We start from the raw sequence: 24,651 nt of genomic DNA, 5'->3' as shown, positions 1-24,651 counted from the left end.
AGGTGATAGTACTATGGAGGGTATGGTGGATCACAATTGAATATGAATCAATAATGTGATGCATTTTTTAAAAAAGGCTAATATCGTTCTGGGCAGTGATAAACAGGAGTGTTGTATGTAAGACACTGGTGAGGCCTCTGCTGGAGTACTGTGTCCAGTTCTGGGCGCCACATTTTAAGAGAGATGTGGACAAGATGGGAGAGTCCAGAGGAGAGCTACAAAAATAATTAAAGGTTTAGAAAATCTGGCCTATAAGAGAAGGGTTTAAAAATCTGGACGTGTTTAGTCTTGAGAAAAGAAGACTTGAGGGAAGACCTGATAAGTCAAATATGTTAACAGCTGTTAGAAAGCGGACAGTGATCAGTTGTTACCAATGTCTACTGAAGGTAGGACAACAAGTAATTTAATCTTGCAAGAGAGATTTAAGTTAGATATTAGAAAAAAATTTCTAATTATAAGAGTAGTTAAGTTCTGGAATAAGCTTCCAAAGGAGGTTGTGGAATCCCTATCATTGGAGGTTTTTAAGAGTATGTTGGACAAACATCTGCCAGGGATGGTCTAGGTTTATTTGGTCCTGTTTCAGCATAGGGGGATGGACTTGATGATCTCTTGAGGTCCTTTTCAGCCCTACAGTTTTATGATTCTGTGTATAGCATCAGGTATTTTAAAACCTGAATGGAAATGTCCAAATGCACTGTAGCTTAGAGTTTAAATCAGATTAATTCTCTTCCTGTGGAATATACTACCTTTTAAAATGTTTGAAATGGCAGAGCATCAACTGGGCTAGAGATTATGAAGTCACTCAGGAATAAGTGATTTAGCTGGTTATGAACAAAAGGCAGATACTCAGAATTATTAAGGAGAAGGTGCAGAGAGATGAAAGGTCAAAGAAATCACATAATGAAATTGCTCAAATAAAGTGGAGAACACAAATAACTTAATTGTTGACTGCATAGTTACATGAATTCATCATATGCCCTGTTTCTGCTACCCTTTGTAATTACTTTCAGAAACAAACTACTTTGCCCTTAATAAAAACACAAGCAAAAGGAAGGCATTTTTTATTAACACACACAGTTGTGCGAGAACGATGTATGTTAAGATAATATTTTCCAAAATATAAGTAATAAGTAGGCTTCTAGCTCACATGGCGTACACAGTGAGAAGATTTAAGCATTGATTAGTTTAGGTTTTAATGGGCTCTTATTGACATTAAAACATGCACCAGGGAGGTCATTTAAAAAAAATTCTCAAGGCTTTTGACAACTAAGGGCTTGTCTACGTGGGGAAGTTAGTGTGCAATAAGCTCGGGTGTGAATGTAAAGCACACTGGCTACTCTGTGCCAACTCCCTGTGTGGACACTTTTTCTGTGCACTAAGAGTGCCTTTGTGTGCAATAGCTTAAGGCACCTTGGGGGTGTCTTAAGAGGGCCCTTGGGCTGTTTAGCTTAGTCCACAGAAAGTGTGTCCACGTGGGAAGCTAGTCCATAGTAGCAAGTGGGGTCCTCTTCCTTATATAGACGAGCCCCCAAAGTTCCTTACTATTCTCTACCTATTCCTTATAGTAAAGGGAATTCTGCACATGCTGAGGTAACCATATGTTGAAATTCAAATAAGCTCTACCTTTCCCTGTTGTACTCTTAAATACAGTACAGCAGTTTACAGCAAATTAAGAGAAATGTTCAGATATACAATATTTCATCATGTTCATTTAGACTAATATGGAATTCCCCCCCTTCTAATTAAAGTAAATTTATATCCCTTCAGTGGTCTAGCCACTACAGAGCAACATAATCACAAAAACTTGAGGAGGTATAAACTTCCCAGGAGGGCGTAATGGTAATAATGCACATAGAATCTGAAGACCATGACTGCTCTGTGTGTTCGTGTTCTTTTCAAGGGTGGTATTTCATGGCTGGTTGTGTCTGAATGGCTCTGTTCATCAGTATTATGCCAATGATCTCCTAGTTCCTATATAAATCAAACAATATCTTGATATAAAGGCCATGTAACTTTTGTTTGACACAACAAAGAAGAACGTTGGTGGGCTACTATCTTTCATTTTATAGTACTATTCAAGGAACATATGGCAGTGTTACTAGCCAACCTAATGTCATTTTCTGCAGATATAATTTGTAAAGCAGTGACATGATTTGTTGCTATATACCCACAAAATATTATATGAACACTGTCATAGAAGGATCCTGAGGTGAATTATTTCAAAGAAGGTTTATGACCACAAACTCACTCTCCTGCTGGTAATAGCCCATCCAAAGTGACCACTCTCTTTAAAATGTGTATGATAATCAAGGTGGGCCATTTCCAGCACAAATCCAGGTTTTCTCACCCCCCCACCCCCCTCCAAAAACCACACACACAAACTCACTCTCCTGCTGGTAATAGCTTATCCAAAGTGACCACTCTCCTTACAATGCGCATGATAATCAAGGTGGGCCATTTCCAGCATAAATCCAAGTTTAACCAGAATGTTGGGGGGGGGGGGGGGGGGGAGGTAAGAAAAAAACAAGGGGAAATAGGCTACCTTGCATAATGACTTAGCCACTCCCAGTCTCTGTTTAAGCCTAAATTAATAGTATCCAATTTGCAAATGAATTCCAATTCAGCAGTTTCTCGCTGGAGTCTGGATTTGAAGTTTTTGTTTGTTGTAAGATAGCGACCTTCATGTCTGTGATTGCTTGACCAGAGAGATTGTAGTGTTCTCTGACTGGTTTATGAATGTTATAATTGGTTGTTCATGTAAGCAGAAGTTTAAAATAATGTCACATGATGGTACATGTGACAAAACAAAAGCTTGTATCCACATCTACTAGTAGCTTCAGAGGATGCCATTTATTTCACTGATGTGAAAATTGAGTCTGTATTTGAAACATGAACCTATGCTGCAAAAGAACTATACTGGTTTTATGCCATTGTTAATTTCTTTCATTAGAGATGAAGTGACCGTAGTACATTGTTTGTTTGTCTCTCCCCTAGCCTGCCTTTGTTGATCAATTTATTGCAGTAGCTTTGTTTTTTATTTCAGTAATGGATGTAACTGACATAATTACTGGGAAAGTTGATGATGAGGACAAACAACACTTTATACCATTTCAGCCGTAAGTATATGGAATAATGTAAGCATTGTCAGAGGATTTAAGGCAGATTAAATGTAAAACTCTTTTCAATGTCAACTTTTGAAATTGATCTTACAGTCCACTAATGTTATGTAGATATTTTGAAGTGGGTAAATTTGCTACAGATTGGAATTTTAACACATGAGTCTTAAATGTATTTTTCCCCCCTTCTTAGTTCTTCACTTATTTATTTGGAATGTATAGTGGTGCCAAAAAAAAAAAAAGTTCACCCATTTCTAAGTGCTTTCTTAGCTTCAACTTTAAACATGTCTTTTCCATTTTTGTGTGTGAAGGAGCCTGGAACTAACTAGATGGGCCCAGGATTTTTGAGATAGATGTTTTAAGCTTCTTTCCTTTATATGTTACTGGTTCCAGTCTAGTCAAGGTTGGTAATGACCAAAAGCTATTACTGTCTGATGGATGTTAAGTGTCCTGTATGAAATGAGTTGGTTGTATCACATGACTGTCCATGTCACTAAATCACCACCATAATTGGCAGATAATTAAAGATAGAGAAACCAAAGAATGAATGGGCATGGGAACTGAAATAACTCCTCATACGTATAACTAGTTTTCCAGTAAAATAAAAGGAACCACTATGCCATGTGAAACTTCATAGTGTTATCAGATATTTTTAAGATTAAAAGAAAGCACTGAAATGTACTGTCAAAGGTCAGATGTAGATTTTACTTTGGATTTCTTAATTTGTTTTTGTGGTTTGAGTAAGTCTGAATGTTTGTATTTGTGTGTATGTGGATAGGCTTTCTTCCTTTTTTAACGAAAAAATAGTAGAAGTGTGTGCTTTTTAGAAGTGTGTGCTTACTATTAACAAAGGAATTAAAATGTGTGGGGATTTTAAAGATTCCAACTTTAATATCATAAAATGAGGAAGGGGTAGTGGGGATAAAAAAAGTACATCCCCATTAAAATATGAATACTCAGCTTTACCATTGTTGAATGCAGTGTTTTTGTATTGTGTTGGTCCCAGGATATGAGAGACAGAAGGTGGGTGAGGTGATATCTTTTATTGGACCACCTTCAGTTGATGAGAGAGACAAGTTTTGTCCAATAAAATATATTACCTCTCCCATCTTGTCTCAGCTTTACCATTGTAAGAAATGTAGACCACAATGCTGTTATATAACTGAGTTCCCTTTTGACTTAATCTACTCCTAGATTTCGTGAGTGTTTTTTTATAAATCTAGAGAGCAATAGACTGACATAATGTAATATCAAATAACTTCAGTATGGAAACTAGGTCTAATTAAAAAGTACAAGAGTTAGCAGGGATGTTTGGGGAGCTTAACAGAAAATTTGAGATTGCAGAATCTATAGAAAGAAATCAGGTGACTAGCACTATGTGCCGAATGGCTCTAGTCCTGGACACTTCATATTTGTATTTCATGATAACAGTGGAATTTGTGTATAAGACATAATAGTCTGTAGAACAGTAACACAGTTCTGTAGTTCAAGGAAAGTAGAAGCTTTTAAAGAAGAGTGTCCTTGTGAGATTTATTTATTGTATTTAAACAATGACAGTGTGGAAGTATGCACAGAAAATGAATCGTTGTGGATCAAAAAGTGGATGCTAATGGAATGTTTAGCTTTTTGCTCCATTAAAACTGATTTATAGTGTGTTTATATACAAACCAGCTTTTGAAAAGGGTGTGCAATATGTTTTTGTTGTGTTTTTTTCTTCAGTAAATTAAAATATTCTTCAAAGTATACACCAAGAATATGAGTAATGTGCAAACACACAAAGAATAGCTTTGTCGTTGTTTCCAATGTTGACTTAAACACTGTGTATAAGAGGCATATTTTCTTACTCATTTCATGCTGTGCTTCTGTTGTGCTACATGCAATTCTGTTTTCATATGTGTGTTTGTTTGTATTCATTCACTGGCCACCAACACAACAGCTGTCAGAAGCACTTGGCAAGACTGGTGTGGTACTTAAGTGACATTTGTAAATGTTGTATTTCATTTATAATTTTCACATTTTCTTTTCTTCACCTAGTATAACAAAATGATGGATTATCTGTTTTTCTTCCACTAAGCCATTTCAGTTAAATTTAGAAGTTTTCTCTTCTGTAAAATCCATCAAACCATATACACTACCTCTTAATATATTCAATTTGTAGAAGCTGTCCTGAAGGTTGCACAGAATTAACATACTGTACATTTTTGCAAAATCATCCCAATTGGATTCCAGTATTTAACATGGGTCTCTCAGGAGATCAGTGTTCTTCTTTACTACTATACATGCTATTTATTGGAAGTGGGATTGGGACCTGACACATGCATGTTTCTGTTGGGAAGGGTAACATAGGATTGCTTGACTTCTCTTTAGCAGGTCAGCATTTTCCTGATTAATGATCTTCCTATGTCTTTCTTGTTACCTTTCCTGTCTTTTGTCTTGCGTTGACTAATAAATACTCTTCGTCACAACTATGATATGATCTTTTGTGTTCCCTTGTTACTGTGACTTCTGGTTTTCTGTGACCCTTTGTTTCCTGGTGTTGGTCGTCATGTGCATCCTCCAGGCTAGCATTGGATGACGCCATTCGACACAAGCAGCTGAACATATCATCCCGTTTTTCACCCAGGGTGGCAGGGGAGAATGATTTCCTTCAGACTGTTATAAACAAAGTGATTGCTGCTAAAGAAGTTAACCACAAGGGTCAGGGTAGGTACTGTTCTTTATGTAAACTGGAATACAAAATATATCCTTGCTTCACACCATCAGACTATTTTAATTTGGACTGGAGGATTCATTTTTTTTGTTTGCTTGCTATTGTTTGGTACCAGAAAAGACACCTGTCCTGTTTTCCCCCCGCCCCTGCTTCTTCCTCCTTCCCTCCCTCCCTCCCTCCCTCTCTCTCCGTGCCCCCTTTCCCCCCGCTTCCGTTTTTGGGAGTATTGTTATCCTACAGATTGTCTTCTGTCCTTCTTATGCAGTGGTTGGCCACTTTTACATGCGTCTGTATTTCTGCCCTATCCACTCTTGTATGTTTGTGTATTGAAAGCAATGACTTCAAGAACTGGCTTTCATGCCTTTGAACCCTGGCACGCCCTGGGCCCATCAAAGGGATGGGGGGAGTGTTCCTCTCCCCCCATTTTTCTCATTTTTTCCTATTAGCAATTGTAGTCAAAGCAGTTGGTCTGCTGTCAATACGACAAGGCAGTTACTCTCCTCAGAACTGATACCAACTTGTGTTTTGAGTTTGTAAAGGAGGGCTGCAAAATAAACAACACTGTTAATTACTGTCTATAGGTTGAACAGATAATTCAGTGTATTCTCTACTGACATAAATATAAATATAAAAGATATATACTAGTTAAAAAAAAATTAAATGCATTCCAGCCCTATTGCTATATACTTGATTTGTTCTTTTTCTGGGTCTTGGATTAACTCATCATTGTGTAAATAAATGCAGAATCTCAGTTTACCAATTTTCTCTTGGCACTGTTTTTCTTCTATTTATAAAGTGTCTGAGCAAAGGGTTTAAAGAAAATACACTTCGATCACTCATATACTTTAAATATGAGAGAAGTGTGCATAACATAACTTTTTCTATACAATCGCAATATAAAGAGGAGAATGGGTTTTGTTTAAGAAGTTTTTCTGCTATTTTGAACTGCCACTCCAGCCAATATTTGTAGGGAGGTATATTATTACAAGTTACTAAATTGTAACTTTCTTAAATTTACTTTTGGATTCTTCATCTGTAAAAATAAAAAATTAGTGGATGGGAGAGTACTTGCTGCGAGTGCACAAGTTGCTGATTGTGTTCTTATCCTGTTACAAACATTATGCATTCGTTTTTTTTATAAAACTTGCTTAATAGATATACCGTTTTATTGTATTGCTTCTTTTTCTTTCACTTCTGTAGTTGCCTTTGTTATTATTTAACTCTTATACTTCATTGCAATGACCTCCATTAAGGAGTCTGTTTACCAAGTTATCGCTCATTGGTATCTGAGATTCCACAGTTCTCATCTGTGCCATAGCACAGGAAGTAATTGCATGGTGTCTGTTGGCAAATGCTGACGTTTTAAAGGCATCGTTGAAGTTTTCAGAACGGTACATACAGTACAAGTTATACTTTCCTAGGTTATCCCCATAGATGAAATGCAAAAATGACCTCACCGCACATGAAGCGGTGGGGCCGTTTGTTCGGCTTGTTGGAGGAAGCATGTTGCTCCTTGCAGGGTTAGAGAACCAGAGATACTTGCTACACAGGCAGGCGGCTCCATGCCTGGTTAGTGTTGGGAACACTGATCCATCCTTCCCACCAGGTGACCAGTGTGTGTCTGGGGGAAGCTATTTATGCCCTCATGTACAATAAAAGCCTATTCAAAAACAAAAACCTCAACCAGGCTTAGCAGCACCCACCCTTCCTCTCATGGAAGTACTTGAAATACCAGGTTTTGTCATGATCTGCTGTGGGCATTAGGACAGTTACTCCTTTCTTGCGGGACTGGGAAGGAATATGTCCTGATGGCCAGATTGGCCAAGTCGAGGTGGGTTTTTTGCCTTCTCTACAGTGGGTTGGGAGCTGAGGGGGAAGGGGGAGGGGGTTAGGCTATGATGATGCAATTCATTGTTAGCTTGTGGCGGATGTCCAGTGCAGGCACTCCTTAGGGAGTGGATACAGTGATCAGATCAAATGGGAAAGTATTTAAAGGAGGTATCCTTTAAAGGAGTGGAAATGAGAGCTGTTCGGGTCTCCTGTGACTGTTACGACAGGGAGTCAACCCCCATCCCCCAGTAGTCACCCTTAACCCTCATTTGATGGAGGAAGAGGTGTGCTGAGGTCCCAGAAGCAGGTTGCCTGGTGACCAGGCTGGGTAAGGGGGTGGACTGACAGCAGCCCGACCTCACCCCTCCGAGGTATGTAAACGGTTATGGAATTACCTGTACTGTAAAATTTTACCTGCTGGGTACTTCCAGACTTTTAGGGCTAAAGTTGTAGCCTGATTAAAATGCATCCAGAGTCTCCTGTCCTCCTCCTGGCATAGCCAGATAATGTGCACTGGGGAAGAGTATCAGAGTTGGGGACATCTTCCTCAGTTACTTGATACTTTCTTCTCAGATCTTCCATTCTAACTAATGCTGCCCCTTGTACTTTTCCTATGAAAAGAATCAAACCCTTTACTGTCTCATTTGGAAGATTTATGAAAAATCAGAGGGCAGGCGTAAGTTGCAGACCGATGCTATTGATGGTTTAATAACCATTTTCTGAATTCAACTAGCTCTTCAGTTACTGAGGACAGCTTGGATACTCAGTGACACCTATTTTATCTTGTTCAGTGCAAAATTTATGTAAAAGGTGCTATAGCAGCTCCACAGTGCAAACTTCACTGCGCCCAATTAAGCACTGAAGATTCCAACATCTTCCTGCCTATCCATACTCATGTTGTATGGTACTGCAAAAACTGTTTCTACGCTGGACTTAAGTTTTGTTTTACTGAAGCCCTTCTTCAAATTCTGTTTTCTTAGATTTGAAAAAGATGATCCCATCCCACCCAATCAGCCATCATGCTTACCAAAATATATTCTCCTGTGTGAAAAGAGGAAATTCCTTCCTATCATTGCCATCTATTAACATGCAATAGACAACAAACTGCTAATGGATTGCATTATGCTCTCCAGAGAAAAAATAAACTAGGGCCCTAATTCTGGTACTGTGTGTGTCTGCATGTGTGAGAGTGTGCAGAGCTGCACCTACGTAGAACCCCATTGACTTTGTGTGTGGGCACAGGGGTCTGCCTGCCCTTGCGCACGCAGTTGTGGAATTGTGGAATCTGCTACAAGGCATTGTGTCGGCTACATGAGCCACATCCATTATGTCTCCAACACACTCACACACACACGATTTCCAGCTTTTCTATCGGTTTGTATTGTTTGCCTTAAAATCTGTTCTAATCAGATGTACCCTGTGCATTCTAGCTGTAGTTCTGTTTCAAAGTTTTTCTTAAATAATTATTTCTAATCTAGTGTTGCAAAATGTAAATGCTTTGCGGGCAAGGCTTAGTAACTTTTATGTGCATTGTCTTTTGAAGTTGATAAGACTCTTTTTTTTTCTGTGTTTGTTTAAAAAAAATAGAAAATATGTCTAATAATTACATTTTATGCTTCAGGTTTATGGGTGACTTTGAAACTTCTTCCAGGAGATATTCATCAGATTAGGAAAGAGTTTCCTCACTTGGTGGATAGGTCCACAGCTGTGGCTCGGAAAATGGGGTTTCCTGAGATTATTATGCCTGGTAGGTGTCAATAGTTGCATTAGGATACTAAGAGCAAAATTGGACCTGCTGCTAAAGTTCATGCTTTTTAGGGGGCTTATTCCTTCACCCACTTACTTCCCTGGTCCTTCTTGCATGAGCAGAGAGCAACAATACCCGAAGTCCAAAGGTGCAAACAATTCGATGTTTATTGGGGTGAACTTCCAGCAAGCATGATTCCAGTTTCTTCCTTAGTGTCCCCCTTCCCAGCTCTGACACCACAGAGCCTTACACCTGTGTCCCTGTTCCCATTCCTGCCCTTAGCCAAACATGATTCCAATTTCCTTACCCCTATTCCCTGTTCCCATTTCCCCTCCCCACACCCACCCACACACCCACTCACTTCCTGATTGACTGCAGACTATATAGTAAAACTTGAGTTCTGCTTAGCTATACCTTAACCAATCATTTTCCTGAAATTTAACTAACCCATCCTAACATATTGTAACATGATTATGTAACCAATTATATCCCACCACCTTAATTAGTTTACACCCAGCAAAATTAATTATACAGCAGACAGGAACAATCACAGAACCAGACAGAGATTATACAGACAAACAACAGCAAAGTGGGAACTATAATGACAAAACAATACAGAAGTGAGGATTTCACATCCCAGCTATTGATAAGTGAGTTCTTGCCAGACAGGATACTATCAAACTAAGTTTTCTTTTACATATTCTAGGCACTTCCCTGTCTCTGGAGGTGATAGGCACTATCAGCACAGGATTGTATTCCTAATGGCCCAATCGCACCTTATTTCAGTGTGACTAGTTTGGAATGTGAGGATGTGACCGTTCACTTCCCAGCTTATGGCTGCCTCTGCTGCTTAGTCAAAGGCCTTAGCCTAAGAACAGGGCCTCAGACTGTCACAGTAAGAGTAGGACCTTACACTGGCAGACAGTGATTTTGATTTTTTCTTTTATACCTCTAACTAGCCAAGTGATAAGAATACACCTAAATTCATAAAGTACAGGCCTTTGCAGACAGGCCTGAATATCTATATCCTAACAGGTTTCAGAGTAACAGCCGTGTTAGTCTGTCTTCGCAAAAAGAAAAGGAGTACTTGTGGCACCTTAGAGACTAACCAATTTATTTGAGCATGAGCTTTCGTGAGCTACAGCTCACTTCATCGGATGCATACCGTGGAAACTGCAGAAGACATTATATACACACAGAGACCATGAAACAATACCTCCTCCCACCCCACTGTCCTGCTGGTAATAGCTTATCTAAAGTGATCATCAAGTTGGGCCATTTCCAGCACAAATCCAGGTTTTCTCACCCCCCCCACCCCCATACACACACACACTCACTCTCCTGCTGGTAATAGCTTATCTAAAGTGATCATCAAGTTGGGCCATTTCCAGCACAAATCCAGGTTTTCTCACCCTCTGCCCCCCCCCCCCCCCCCCCACACACACACAAACTCACTCTCCTGCTGGTAGTAGCCCATCCAAAGTGACCACTCTCTTCACAATGTGTATGATAATCAAGGTGGGCCATTTCCTGCACAAATCCAGGTTCTCTCACCCCCTCACCCCCCTCCAAAAACCACACACACAAACTCACTCTTCTGCTGGTAATAGCTTATCCAAAGTGACCACTCTCCCTACAATGTGCATGATAATCAAGGTGGGCCATTTCCAGCACAAATCCAGGTTTTCTCACCCCCATACACACACAAGCTCACTCTCCTGCTGGTAATAGCTCATCCAAAGTGACCACTCTCCCTACAATGTGCATGGTAATCAAGGTGGGCCATGTCTAGCACAAATCCAGGCTTTCTCACCCCCCCTGGAAACACACACACACAAACTCACTGTCCTGCTGGCAATAGCTCATCCAAACTGACCACTCTCCAAGTTTAAATCCAAGTTTAACCAGAACGTCTGGGGGGGTGGGGTAGGAAAAAACAAGGGGAAATAGGCTACCTTGCATAATGACTTAGCCACTCCCAGTCTCTATTTAAGCCTAAATTAATAGTATCCAATTTGCAAATGAATTCCAATTCAGCAGTTTCTCGCTGGAGTCTGGATTTGAAGTTTTTTTGTTGTAAGATAGCGACCTTCATGTCTGTGATTGCGTGACCAGAGAGATTGAAGTGTTCTCCGACTGGTTTATGAATGTTATAATTCTTGACATCTGATTTGTGTCCATTTATTCTTTTACGTAGAGACTGTCCAGTTTGACCAATGTACATGGCAGAGGGGCATTGCTGGCACATGATGGCATATATCACATTGGTGGATGTGCAGGTGAACGAGCCTCTGATAGTGTGGCTGATGTTATTAGGCCCTGTGATGGTGTCCCCTGAATAGATATGTGGGCACAGTTGGCAACGGGCTTCGTTGCAAGGATAGGTTCCTGGGTTAGTGGTTCTGTTGTGTGGTATGTGGTTGTTGGTGAGTATTTGCTTCAGGTTGCGGGGCTGTCTGTAGGCAAGGACTGGCCTGTTTCCCAAGATTTGTGAGAGTGTTGGGTCATCCTTCAGGATAGGTTGTAGATCCTTAATAATGCGTTGGAGGGGTTTTAGTTGGGGGCTGAAGGTGACGGCTAGTGGCGTTCTGTTATTTTCTTTGTTGGGCCTGTCCTGTAGTAGGTGACTTCTGGGAACTCTTCTGGCTCTATCAATCTGTTTCTTCACTTCTGCAGGTGGGTATTGTAGTTGTAAGAAAGCTTGACAGAGATCTTGTAGGTGTTTGTCTCTGTGTGAGGGGTTGGAGCAAATGCGGTTGTATCGCAGAGCTTGGCTGTAGATGATGGATCGTGTGGTGTGGTCAGGGTGAAAGCTGGAGGCATGTAGGTAGGAAAAGCGGTCAGTAGGTTTCTGGTATAGGGTGGTGTTTATGTGACCATCATTTATTAGCACTGTAGTGTCCAGGAAGTGGATCTCTTGTGTAGACTGGACCAGGCTGAGGTTGATGGTGGGATGGAAATTGTTGAAATCATGATGGAATTCCTCAAGGGCTTCTTTTCCATGGGTCCAGATGATGATGATGTCATCAATATAGCGCAAGTAGAGTAGGGGCTTTAGGGGACGAGAGCTGAGGAAGCATTGTTCTAAATCAGCCATAAAAACGTTGGCATACTGTGGGGCCATGCGGGTACCCATAGCAGTGCCGCTGATCTGAAGGTATACATTGTCCCCAAATGTAAAATAGTTATGGGTAAGGACAAAGTCACAAAGTTCAGCCACCAGGTTAGCCGTGACATTATCGGGGATAGTGTTCTTGACGGCTTGTAGTCCATCTTTGTGTGGAATGTTGGTGTAGAGGGCTTCTACATCCATAGTGGCCACGATGGTGTTATCAGGAAGATCACCGATGGATTGTAGTTTCCTCAGGAAGTCAGTGGTGTCTCAAAGGTAGCTGGGAGTGCTGGTAGCGTATCCTAACAATTACCACAGATAATACAATATAACTATCTGAATCAAATCCAGAAAATAACTAATATTTTGGTACATAATTATTTTTTTCAGTTTATATTAAGTGCCTCAAAAAATTATATTGATAATTTAGTTGCAAAGTGAGAGACATTATGGAGTAGCTGTACTCAGACAGTAGAGCATCTAGTTTTAGTTTCAAGTCACATACAACTGAGTGGTGTTGACTTCTGTGTTACCACTGAATCTGTGAAGCAATTTATACAGTTTCAAAAGGGGCAGCTTAATCTACATGTACAAATGGACTACATGTTTAGTTCATGTGCTTGAATGCAATAATGGGTAATTGTATTCACACGGTTCGGGTGACTGTTATATGTACCAAATATTTGCTTTATTTCTTAAGTCACCTGTTAAATGTGTCTGTATATCTGGAAGTTTTGAAATATGATTTTAAAAAAAAGACCAATTTGAGGAAAAAACATTACTTGATTGTTTTGTTTTATAAAAGATGCCCTCCTCTTCATGTGTCTTGGGGCATGTTTAGAAAATTTTGAAAACAGACATTTGCTGCTTGTTTATGAAGGAAAAAGAACACTCCCTAAAATAAGAGGACTGTCGCTGCCCTTTCTTAAGCAAATGACCGAGGAAAAGATTTAGCTTGTACTGTTCCGCCTAAGATCCACAGGCTCTATGTTCTGCTGGACATCTTGAATGAGAATTTCAGAGTTCAGCGCCCTCCACTGAGTCATTGGCTGTCAGTAGCTTCCAGATGTTTGCACATAAGGTGTATATAGCTTAAGTGCCTCAGTCGACCACACCTATTGTGATCATGAGACAGAGACCCTGAGTCTCAGGCAGTCAGCCAGAGTTACCTGTCTCTATGCATGTGTGTTTCCCTTGTTTCATTTTCATGATACCTTTTAAATAGGAATATTTGTAAGACAGTGTACTGTATATAAGGCATCAAATTAAACACACTTTCATCCGTGGAAAATTTAAATTAAAAAACTTTACGTCACCTGCAGTTCTACCTTTCTAGACCACACAAACTGAATTAAAATTAGGTTTGGAAAAGGGAAAACCAAGGAAATAAAAGCATGTTGAAACATTTCACGTTATGGTAATATGTCATCTTAAATAACTACAGTTATTGGATTTATTTTCTGTTCTGTTTAGTTTCTTGCACCACTCTCACCTCCACTACTGTGGTAGATTGGGGTTTTAAAAAATCTTGCTCACAAAGATTTGGGGGTATGTTTTCTCAGGGTATGTCTTCACTACCCGCCGGATTGGCGGGCAGCAATTGATGCAGCGGGGATTGATTTGTCGCGTCTAGTCTAGACGCGATAAATCGATCCCCGAGTGCTCTCCCATCGACTCCTGTACTCCAGCGCCATGAGAGGCACAGGCAGAGTCGACTGGGGAGTGGCAACAGTCGACTCACTGTGGCGGAGACACCACAGTAAGTCGATTTAAGTACATCTACTTCAGCTACGTTATTTATGTACCTGAAGTTGCGTAACTTAGATCGATTTCCTTCCCCTTCTTCTGCCCTCCCCTCTGGCCCCCCCCAGTGTAGACCAGGGCTTAGCCTCAACCCAGACATGTTCTGTTAACAATACCACTGGTCATGCTTTGTTAATACAGTGCCTTCAGTATGAGTTGTAGGTGAACATATTGTTGTAAGACACTAGTCAGTGGTACTTCTCAATACTGTGTGTTTAAAATTTAAGGATGTAGATTATTTTGCCTAACAAGTGTTCCTTTAAAGTCTTTTATTATGGTTTTATACTTCACTGTTTTATGCAGAACTGCACACTGTGAAAATTACTATGAACATTGTGAGTGTAATGTTTTTTTTTTGTCCTACCAGGTGATGTTCGCAATGATATCTATGTAACATTAGTTCAAGGAGATTTTGACAAAGGCAGCAAAACAACAGCAAAGAATGTAGAAGTTACAATATCTGTTTATGACGAAGATGGCAAAAGATTGGAGGTATTTCTTTTGGAAAATGTAATCTCTGAAATTATTTGCCCAAATTTTTCCATCATCATCTTTGTTATTTGTAAAAATTTGAGGGCACTTTTTTTTTTTTTTTAAAGAATGCCTTGCCCAAGTTCTCACACCAAAGGATAAAGACTTAGTTTGTCATTTGTGACAAGCAAATAAATATTGTGGTATCATTGCATACAATTTGGTTGAAATTAACTAGGGATAAACTTAGAGCATAAGACCTCTGTTATTCTAACCTACCTACTGGATCCTCTCTTTCACTATTGAATGACAGTGCTGGTTAGTTTGTTCTCTGTTAGATGGGTATGTATGTGTGGGTAAATGTTTTTATTCCTTGTCTTTCAAGAGTGTGATTTTTCCTGGGGCTGGTGATGACGCTATCTCGGAATATAAATCAGTGATCTATTACCAAGTGAAACAGCCTCGCTGGTTTGAAACTGTCAAGGTACAGATGATGATAAAATAATTTTCCTCATAATAGGTTAATTTAAAATAAAATGAGAATAGTTTTTAATAAGAAATCTTTAAGAACAAAATTGAAGGGAATTAATGTGGTCAATTGTAGGAAGGGTAAAAGGATCAGCTAAGCAAAAGCCTTTCAAGGTTGCTAAGGAACATTGGCATTGAATAGAATGTAAATTACTCTTCCATCTTTGTGGTCAAAATAGATTTTTCACAGGGATATTCCACCATCTATTTAGGATAACTTTCTTTTGTAAACAACAGTACAAAGAAATCATGGTAAACATATATTATAGTGACTTACTCATGAGTAAGTATATTGGGATGCTGAGTTTACTGATGCATTATGCTAATGATGCTAAATTAGCACCATAGTAACAACTCCCCAAGCTAGGTACCAAAGATTTAATATTAAAAATGAGGCTAGGGGTAGCCTTCTGAAAGACACACATTGGCTGTTATTGCTGGAAAGAATTTAATTGAAAGGAGAGTTGGCTAATATTTTTTCATTCTCGATATTCTTTCCAAAAAAGAAGGCTTTCTCATTGCAGTTGCAGCCAGGAGTTAGCTGCTGTGGGAATTAAGTGCATCTACAGTGCAACCCCTCCCCACCCACTGCTTGTTTTTTTTTGTTTTTGTTTTTTTTTTTGTATAGACATACCCACAGAAAATGGTTGTGGTGAGGCAGAATGAATTGCAGACATGTAGATCAGCAGCATGCAGTCCAAATTTCAATATGCTGAAGAAAATAGGACTACTCTAATTGAATACCGAGGGGAGAAATATATAGACTTGTGATTTTGTTTAAAAATTTATTTATTTATTTAATGCATCACCCTAGGTGTGTGTGGCCTTTTACAGGGGAAAAAAGTGAATGGATGGGGTAAGGGAATGTAAGACAGTCATAAGATCATATTGTTGGTTAGGTTTGTGTATCTTGGTGTGACTTACTTGAACAGTTTTTAAGCTGAAGTTTTTAATGATATAACTTTGTGTCTGTACAAATGAGGTGGTTGAGGGTATGTTATTAATAATAATAATAATTATAAACAGGTTAGGGTACACTGGATATTTAGATAGTGGAGAGAAGACGACATTGTGAGAGTGAAGGTGGGGGCGGGGTGAGGTCAAGAAAAGGGCTACCAGTACAGGTGGTACGGTGAGACCTAGTCAGTTAAACTGAATTGACAGTAGTGACAGTTGTTGACAACAGCAGTAGCAACCACCTGGATCAGAGAGAGAGACTGGTCTAGAAAGTTATGTAGTTATAGTGTAAATGTCAGGGGTCTTATTAGTTGAGGTGAGAGGAACTGACAACATCTGAGAGGTAAAGAATACAATGTCTGTTGATGATGATGTGAATATGTCCATAGAACTGAAGGGCTCTACGTAAGCTCTGTGTAAAGGCTCTGCCCTGAAGAGCAGTGTAGAAGAGGCTGCTTCAGATATTGGTGGGGGATGAGGGCTGCTGGGTTTTGGGGTCCCTGGTGTAGCTTGCCTGCTAGTCCCGTAAGGTCATGTGATGGGGAATTTAGTAGGCGTGGCTCTCTCCCAATCTGCTAATGGCTGAGGGAGTGGAGATTTCTTCCAAGGGAGCTAGGGCCTTTAAAGGTCTTTCATGCGAAAGTCATGCTGGTCTTTAAATACCTCGTTTGGAAAGAGCCAAGCAAATTATAAGAAATGCAAGAAAGCTAAAATGCAGAAAATACATTTGAAGAACCTCTGTGAAAGTCTGGTATTGGTAAAAACTATCTGAAGTCATGGGTCTTATTTCTCTCTCCTGTCTTAATTTGTGAAGGTGGCAATTCCTATTGAAGATGTGAACCGCAGTCATTTAAGGTTTACATTCCGTCACAGATCATCACAGGACTGTGAGTACTTCAGTTTTTCCCCTGGTGCGCCTGTCAATTCCTGGTGCCTGCATCTGCTGTAATGGAGAGATTGTTTCTGGCTTTTCGTGTGGGGATGAGGTGCTTCTACTACTACTACTATTTATTTATTATCCTAGCACCTAGGAGCTCCATTGTACTAGGTGCTGTACAATTGTCCTTTTTTCTCTGTTTCCTCTCCCTCTCCTGATAGCCCTCATGCCTTCTTTCCTATATACTTTCTGCCCAAGTCACCAAATGAGAGACCCAGTAAATAAATCAAGTGCCAGCTTTGCCTTAAGCAAGAGGACCATGGGTGGGTGGGTAGGTAGGTAAGTAGTAGGTGAGGATCCTCCTGTTTCAGATGGGGAAAATGGAGACAGCGAATTTGACTTGGTTGGGAGACACTGTGGTCTTGTGTACGTAAGGCAGTTTAGACCTGCGTTCTAATCCTGGTTCTGATACGGACCTGCTGTTTGTTTTCAAATTATGGTTTGGATATGCAAGCTATTTGCCTTCCTGTAGCTCCCACTGATTTTCCTTTAAAATCATTAGCAGTTTAGCCATACTCTGAGCCCTCCAGAATGATGCCTTGTGACTAAGCATTTTCCATATGTTAGCAATTGCTGTTCTAGTAATAGAAGGAGGATTTACTTTGACTGTGATAGTATTCATTTGATATAGGTATTATATATGATTGTCTTGGATAATATGTCACACTCCATGCAGCATACCTCCCGGGGGTGCAGAACTCCCTGGCAGACGTGCTTAGCTGGACCTGGTACCTCAATCACGAGTGGGAGTTCCACAACCCCACTTTCTGTTTCATCTTCCAGGCTTGGGGCACCCCTCGCTGGGACCTTTTTCACCCCTTGTGAAAACTGCAAGTTACTCCTTTACTGCTCAAAGGGTGCCAGGGGCTACGATTCCCAGGGCGATGCTTGTCTCCTTCTGTGTCAAAGTGCTCTCTGATATGAATTTCCTTCCATTCCCCTTCTCCTCCAAATTCTGTGTAAGATCTGTTGCGACCGAGCCAGGGTCCTCCTAGTATCTACTCAGACTCTCAGCCTGCCCCTGCAATCTGTCTCCCTGATCTGCCAGACATTCTTACCTAGGACCAGGGCAGAGTCCAACATCGCAGCCCATCCCCGCTTTGACTGACAGCCTGGTTTTTGGATGGGGATCGCATGTAGACAATGCCTGCTTGGCACATACTTAAGCACATACTTATGCACAGCAGACGATATTCCACACGGGCTTGCTACACAGTAAAGTGGAAGTGTTTCACATCTTGAGTGCAATGCCACTGTCTCCCCCTCAAAGATGTCTCTGTCCCCCTTATCCTGGACTACCTCTTAAAACTTAAGACCTCAGGCTTCGGCCTTAGCTCTGTCTGGGACCACCTGGCAGCTCTTAGTGCTTTCCTCTCACCGGTGGAAAGCTACTTGGTGTTGACTCACCTTATCATTGCCTGATCTCATGAAGGGCTGACTAACAGCTTTCTACGGGTCCTTAAACCTACCCCTCCCTGGGACCTCCATCTTGTACTCTCTGCCTTCACCAGACCTCCCTTCGTGCCCCTGGCCATGTGCTCCCCCTCACACTTACCCATGAAGGTCATCTTCCTCGTGGCCATCACTTCCGCTTAGTGGGTCAGAGACTTGGCGGCCATGATGGCTGACATCTCCCCATCCCCGCCCCCATATATGGTCTTTCGTAAGGACAAAATCTCATTACACCTTCACCCTAAGTTTTTCTTGAAAGTCGTCTCTGAGTTCTGCCTCAGCCAGTCTATCCATCTTCCGGTCTTCCATCCTAAACTGCATGCCACTCCCGCTCACAGGACTCTGCGCTCCTTGATCATGTGCTGTGCACTCGCGTTCTACCTAGACCGAAACCTGTGCCTTCATCTCCACACCTTCTCATAGCCACTGCTGAGCGGTTGAGGAGCCTGGCCTTCTCCTCAGAGCGTATATCCAAGTGGATCACAGAGTGCTATGCACAGTCCAATGCCACACCGCCTGGCAGAATTATGGCCCACTCCACGAGGGCATAAGCAACCATCTCTGCCCCCCAGCGGACGTCCCCTAGCACAATATCTGCTGAGTGGCAACCTGGCCGCTCTCTACATACCTTCACCGCCCGCTGTGCCATCGGCCAAGGGGCAGCCGAAGATGTGACTGTGGGCCTTGCCATCCTGCAGATGGGCAATAACTCTCACATCCTGGCACCCACCTCCAAGCTGATCACTGCTTGATACTCAAACGTGTTTGGAATACATTTAGGGACCTTCACTCAAAGAAGAAGAGGTTACTTACCTGTAACTGTAGGTTCTTCGAGATGTGTGGTCTCTATTTGTATTCCAATACCCATCCACCATCCCCTGTGCTTTGCACAGCCCTATTCAGCAATAAGAGGGTGACTGAGTGTGCGTCGGCTCGCATGGCTTCTTACAACCTCTCCTGGAACACGAGGCAACGGATGCTGCTGCAGAAAACCTTCTGGCTTCAGCGAATGGTGCACATGCACACCTGTGTTGGGAATACAAATAGGGACCGTGCATCTCGAAGAATCTCCAGTTGCAAGTAAGTAACCTCCTCATCTCTGCTGCAGTGAAATTATGTGGCAGGCGTTCATTAAAGATGCTTATGTGTGGGCTGCTTTGGGGCAAGGACCATCTTTTTGTTCTTTGTTGGTATAGGGGCTAGCATAATGGGTCCTGGGTCATAAGCAGGGCTTCTGGGTGCTCCGGTAATACAAATAATAAGTAGTAGTAATAAACTAACTGACAAAATATCATCATTCCAGGTATAAGAGATACCGACTTGTTGCTTTGTCAAACAGTAATTTTGGGATTTGTATAAAACCGTAGGTCAAGATTTTAAAACATTGGTGCCTTAACTTAGCCTTTTAAATCCATAAGCAGCCTGACTTTCAGAAGTACTGAGCGCCCAGCAGCTACCAAAGATGTCAGTTTTAGGCACCTGTGTTTGAAAATCTTTATTTTACTATCTAGTTTGTCTCATATGTATCGAGGACTGCATCCTTATTAAGTTTCTTAGCCCTTTTCCTGCATATGGGAACCCTTATCACTGTCAGGCCATTTCTAAATGATCTTTCCTTGAGATATTGGAGTAGTGTCTCCGTCAATATCAATTACTTAAACTACTCTGTGTCTTATTTTTTTAACAGCCAAAGATAAGTCCGAGAAAATATTTGCGTTAGCATTTGTGAAGCTGATGAGATACGATGGAACAACTTTAAGGGATGGAGAGCATGATCTTATAGTGTACAAGGTATAATTTTGATTCAGTCCTTGCACAGATTTGGTTACTGTGAAACCTTCACTTTATGGAATCTATTACACATCAGTCTAGTTGTAAGTACATGCAAAATTCTGTATTAAAAGAACGTTGTTAGCAGATTCAAGCAGTAGAAACGCAAAAGGTATGGTGGTAATGGAGGTTCATTTCTGTATGGCTCCTTCAGAATGATGACCAGAGGGCTCAGCAGAACCCAATAACGTGTACCGTACAATTGGGATATTCAGAAAATTGAGGGACAGGTCTTGAACAAGTTGTACTGTGTATGTGGAAATGGTGATTTTGTAGGGCTTGTAAGTTGGCTGCATATGGATGGATTTTCATGGGAGAGCAAAAAAAGCACGCCTTTGGCCATGTGAAATTTCACATTCCTGCTCCAAACCATGTAGGTGCTAGATCTGGTTAGGGCTTTTTAAAAAAACAAACAAACTTGAACCTGAAATTTCTCTAAAACTGCAACAAACGTTAAGTACACCGACTGTAAATAGTTACATAGAGATTTAGGATAAATATCTTTATTCCTGTTTGAGAATATACTATATAACTTTGTTCTTTATTATTTTAATTATTTATCATGTTGTATTTTGATTAAAAAAAAAATCTTGCAGGCAGAAGCAAAGAAGTTGGAGGATGCCTCAACGTATTTAAGCTTGCCATCAACTAAAATAGAATTGGAAGAAAAAGGGCACGCCACAACTGGGAAGAGCATGCAAAGCCTTGGAAGTTGCACCATCAGCAAAGATTCTTTCCAGATTTCTACTCTTGTTTGTTCAACAAAACTCACTCAGAATGGTGAGTTAATAGAAAAAATGTCTTTCCACCTCATGTATCCCCACCCCACGTATTCCCCCCATTTATCAGAGGGGAGGGAATGTAGTATTGTTTTATTTTATTAAGGGAATTCTATACTGCTTGTGAAGGGTTTTGATTGACAGTTCTGTCTAAACACAGCACAAGTACAGTATAAGAATTGGCAGTATAGCATCCAAACCTTGCTCAGCCTATATGCTTTAGTCCAGCTGTGCCTAGGGATGAGAAAACACTTCCACACCCATTTAGGCCAAGGTCCTTCTGAGTGTAAAACAGGGCACCACAGGCTTTATTTAAAACTTTACAGTTTCTAGCATGGGTGCAAACAGGTGTGTGGGAGAGGATGATGGAACACATACCTAGTATCCCTTCAAAGTGTCTCTTTGTATAGAAGAGCTGGTAAGGAGGGTGGTGGAATGGCTGTGGTCCCCAATGGGCTGCCTTATATGATTTTCATTGTGTGTGCAGGGTTCTCCAAGTAACAAGTTCCACCCTCTTTGTGTCTGGTACAGAGACCAGAGCAGGGATAGATAGAAGGGTCTGGGAGGGAGGAGGAAGTTGCCAAGCCTCACCTTCTCTGTAGAATGTGCCCCATGGCTGGAGTTTAAGGATTGGGCATGGAGTGGCAGGAATGTGGTTAGTATCATAGTATCTCCTCTAAACCCTTCAGCCTCAGACCTGCTTTTCATGCTCCTTTGGCAGCCTCTGGTATAGTCACTGATACAGCTCACAGGTCATTGGAGCAGCTGACCCTCTTCTCCAGCCAGCTCTTTTGTTTTCACTCTGTTCCCATGGAGTGATCAGCGTCCTTCCTTGCTTCTAGACTAGTGGATAGGTTTCAGGATATGGGGTAGAGGAGGTCATCTGGGGGTGATGAAGTCATCTTGGGAAAGGAGATAGTCATTATAGGAGTCACCACGGGGAGAGGGATCAGGTAGTACTTGGAGGCTGGCTATTTTAGTGGTGTATGGTGGGACCCCAGACTTTGGAGCCCAGAAAGAACCTATCCTAGAGGGTTCTAGCCTAATGAACACAAGTCCTCTGCGGTATGTAATTTCTCTGTCCTCTCTTTCAAAAATTAGGTTGCATCTGTGCCTTTGAGATAGTTTAACTTAATTGACAGTTCATACGCATAGTATTTTGGAATACTTCAATATCGAATTGACACAGGTTAATTAAAACTTTCAGTGGATTTACTACCATGAATGATTGTGTTGATCTGTACCCCTCTTTCACTAGTATTTTACATAAGTGGTTATAAATACACATATTATGTAAAGCGTACAATACTGAGTGATGTGTTACTGCCAGCAACCATTAAGATTGTCCTGTAAATATATTCTTTATTCAGTTTCCTATCCAAATAGAAAAATAACAGGTCTGATATGACTTCATAGTCACCTCACAATTATACTGCAGTACTTTTTGACATCTCTGAAACACATTCCTGTTGTTTTATATTCAAAGCACATAAGATTCACTGCAGTCAACCAATTTTATGGTATAAGGAGATACTTAGCAATAATTCTAATTGCAACCCAAATATATGATACCATCCTAATGATAACTCAGTAATTTTATAGTTTCATAAAACATAGCTCACAGAATCCAATATAGAGGGTCGCACTGCTGGACACATTATTGTAGTTTGTGATTAATGATGTTTGTTGTTACAGTTTTTCTTATGTGTTTACTAATTAATACTAGTAATATTCAGAAGTTTGGCCAATAAGTTAATGGGACTTTCATGGAGTAAATATAGTGAATACTAAGACTGAGAGAACAGTTTTGAAATTCAGCTTTTATACCTCCCATATGTCCGTTAATGATGATATGTCTGGTTTTGTTTTTGCAATGCATTCTGTATTGCATATTGGTGTATTCTGATACATGTTTGACAACATGCTCTTTTGGAATTCCATTCCTTCAGCGACAGTGCCTCTCAGATGTAGTTTGTCTATCAACTCTTGAATGTTGTCCTCAACATCTGATCATTATCTCTAAGTAGCAAATGTTGGGCACTGAAATTATGAATTTTGTTCGTTTCTCTGAGCAGACATGGCCATTTTCTATTTTTTCATAGTTAACATTTGAATAGGCATGAGAGACGAGTGCAATAGCAGGATATTGAAACATGGTCTGATGGAGTCCCTTTCCTTCTCTTGCCAAGACACACTCGGCCATTGTGTGCAGTTGTCTCTGAGGCTTCTAACCTTGTTGGTCTCTTGTCCCCTTCAACTTCATCTGATGTAGACAGCTGACAAGCTTATGATGCAGGCAGATGTCTAGGATGCTAAAACAGGGTCCTCCCTTGGGGAGTGGACTCGTCCTCCTTTATGCCAATCTAATTATTTCAAGATAAGAATCAGTAAAGATAAGGCATTGAGGCCAGATTGTTGTCCAGCATTTAGCTGGAGAATCCATCCCGTACTCCTGACAAGTCTAACAAAGAACCTGCAATTAAGAGAGACATCCAGGATTAAAGTGACCAGTTTTCTCATGTTTTACATTTCCTGAAAAAAACTCCAGAATGATTGATTGTCCTCCCTCCTTTGGGGGAGTTCGTTGGATGCTGAACCTACTTGAATCTCAAGAAGGAAGTGAGATGGGAGATAGCTTATAAGCAAGCTCTTACTGAGTCTGATAAAACTTGTCTATTTCTGAAAAAATATTAATCCAGTGGCTAAAGTAAGTCCCCTAAAACCCCATTCTTGGTTTTTTTGGAATTATATTTTATTTCCAGTTGAATTAATAATACTTTTCACTTACTACTGTCCTACTTGTATCTCTTAAGGGGCAGTCTTTTTTAGCTTGCACTTCCCACATGAAAGGTTTTTTCCCCCCATTCCTCTCCTTCACCATCACTTTAATCTGTTTCAGCCAAACCAGTGTCTCTTTCACCTTCAACTTATAAATGTTTCTCTTTACGTAGTGTTATGGCATTCACTTTAGAGAGGGTAATAGCCTTGAAACATTTGTTGGTGCTCAAAAATTATACTACTCCACGTGTTGCTATTGATTATTTAAGTATTCTGTAAACAAAACCCTATCTAGTAAGAGCTTGACCTTTTCCTTTGGAGGAATACTACTCAGAGGTACCGTTTTTTTTCATAGTAAATTGCCATACTGTTGTATGGTTTAAAGAACTGATGCATTTATTATGTACATTAGTTAGTTATGTACTTTATTTTTTTCCATGGGATATCTAACATATACATTTGCTGCATTCTCAAAATACATTGCTAGATCATCTCTTCAGCTATTAGCCTTAAAAATATTTTCTGCAGGTTTTCTTATTTTAAAAGCACAGAAGAATGCACCCTCAGCAACTTCAAAGGCATGAGATCTGGATTGGTTGGA

At 40.6% G+C, this 24,651-nt stretch overlaps 1 protein-coding gene across 2 annotated transcripts in view; it reads left to right on the top strand.

The window, feature by feature from the left end:
- DOCK1 (dedicator of cytokinesis 1) overlaps window positions 1-24,651 on the top strand; it is a 563,486-nt gene that overhangs the window by 78,464 nt on the left and 460,371 nt on the right. The window contains exons 11-18 of one of the 2 annotated variants that reach the window (XM_048857028.2): window positions 3,044-3,116; window positions 5,740-5,819; window positions 9,278-9,403; window positions 14,686-14,810; window positions 15,175-15,273; window positions 17,089-17,161; window positions 20,351-20,454; window positions 21,090-21,273. In XM_048857028.2, the coding sequence (XP_048712985.1) occupies window positions 3,044-3,116; window positions 5,740-5,819; window positions 9,278-9,403; window positions 14,686-14,810; window positions 15,175-15,273; window positions 17,089-17,161; window positions 20,351-20,454; window positions 21,090-21,273 (864 nt within the window). Of the gene's footprint in view, window positions 1-3,043; window positions 3,117-5,676; window positions 5,820-9,277; window positions 9,404-14,685; window positions 14,811-15,174; window positions 15,274-17,088; window positions 17,162-20,350; window positions 20,455-21,089; window positions 21,274-24,651 lie in introns of both variants that reach the window. The other variant, XM_048857026.2, reaches the window with a different exon arrangement.

This window comes from Caretta caretta, chromosome 7 (assembly GCF_965140235.1).
Source record: "Caretta caretta isolate rCarCar2 chromosome 7, rCarCar1.hap1, whole genome shotgun sequence".
In the NCBI taxonomy this organism is placed as follows: domain Eukaryota; kingdom Metazoa; phylum Chordata; order Testudines; family Cheloniidae; genus Caretta; species Caretta caretta.
The sequence above is the reverse complement of the archived record's forward strand: the minus strand, read 5'-3'. Positions and strand labels throughout refer to the sequence as shown.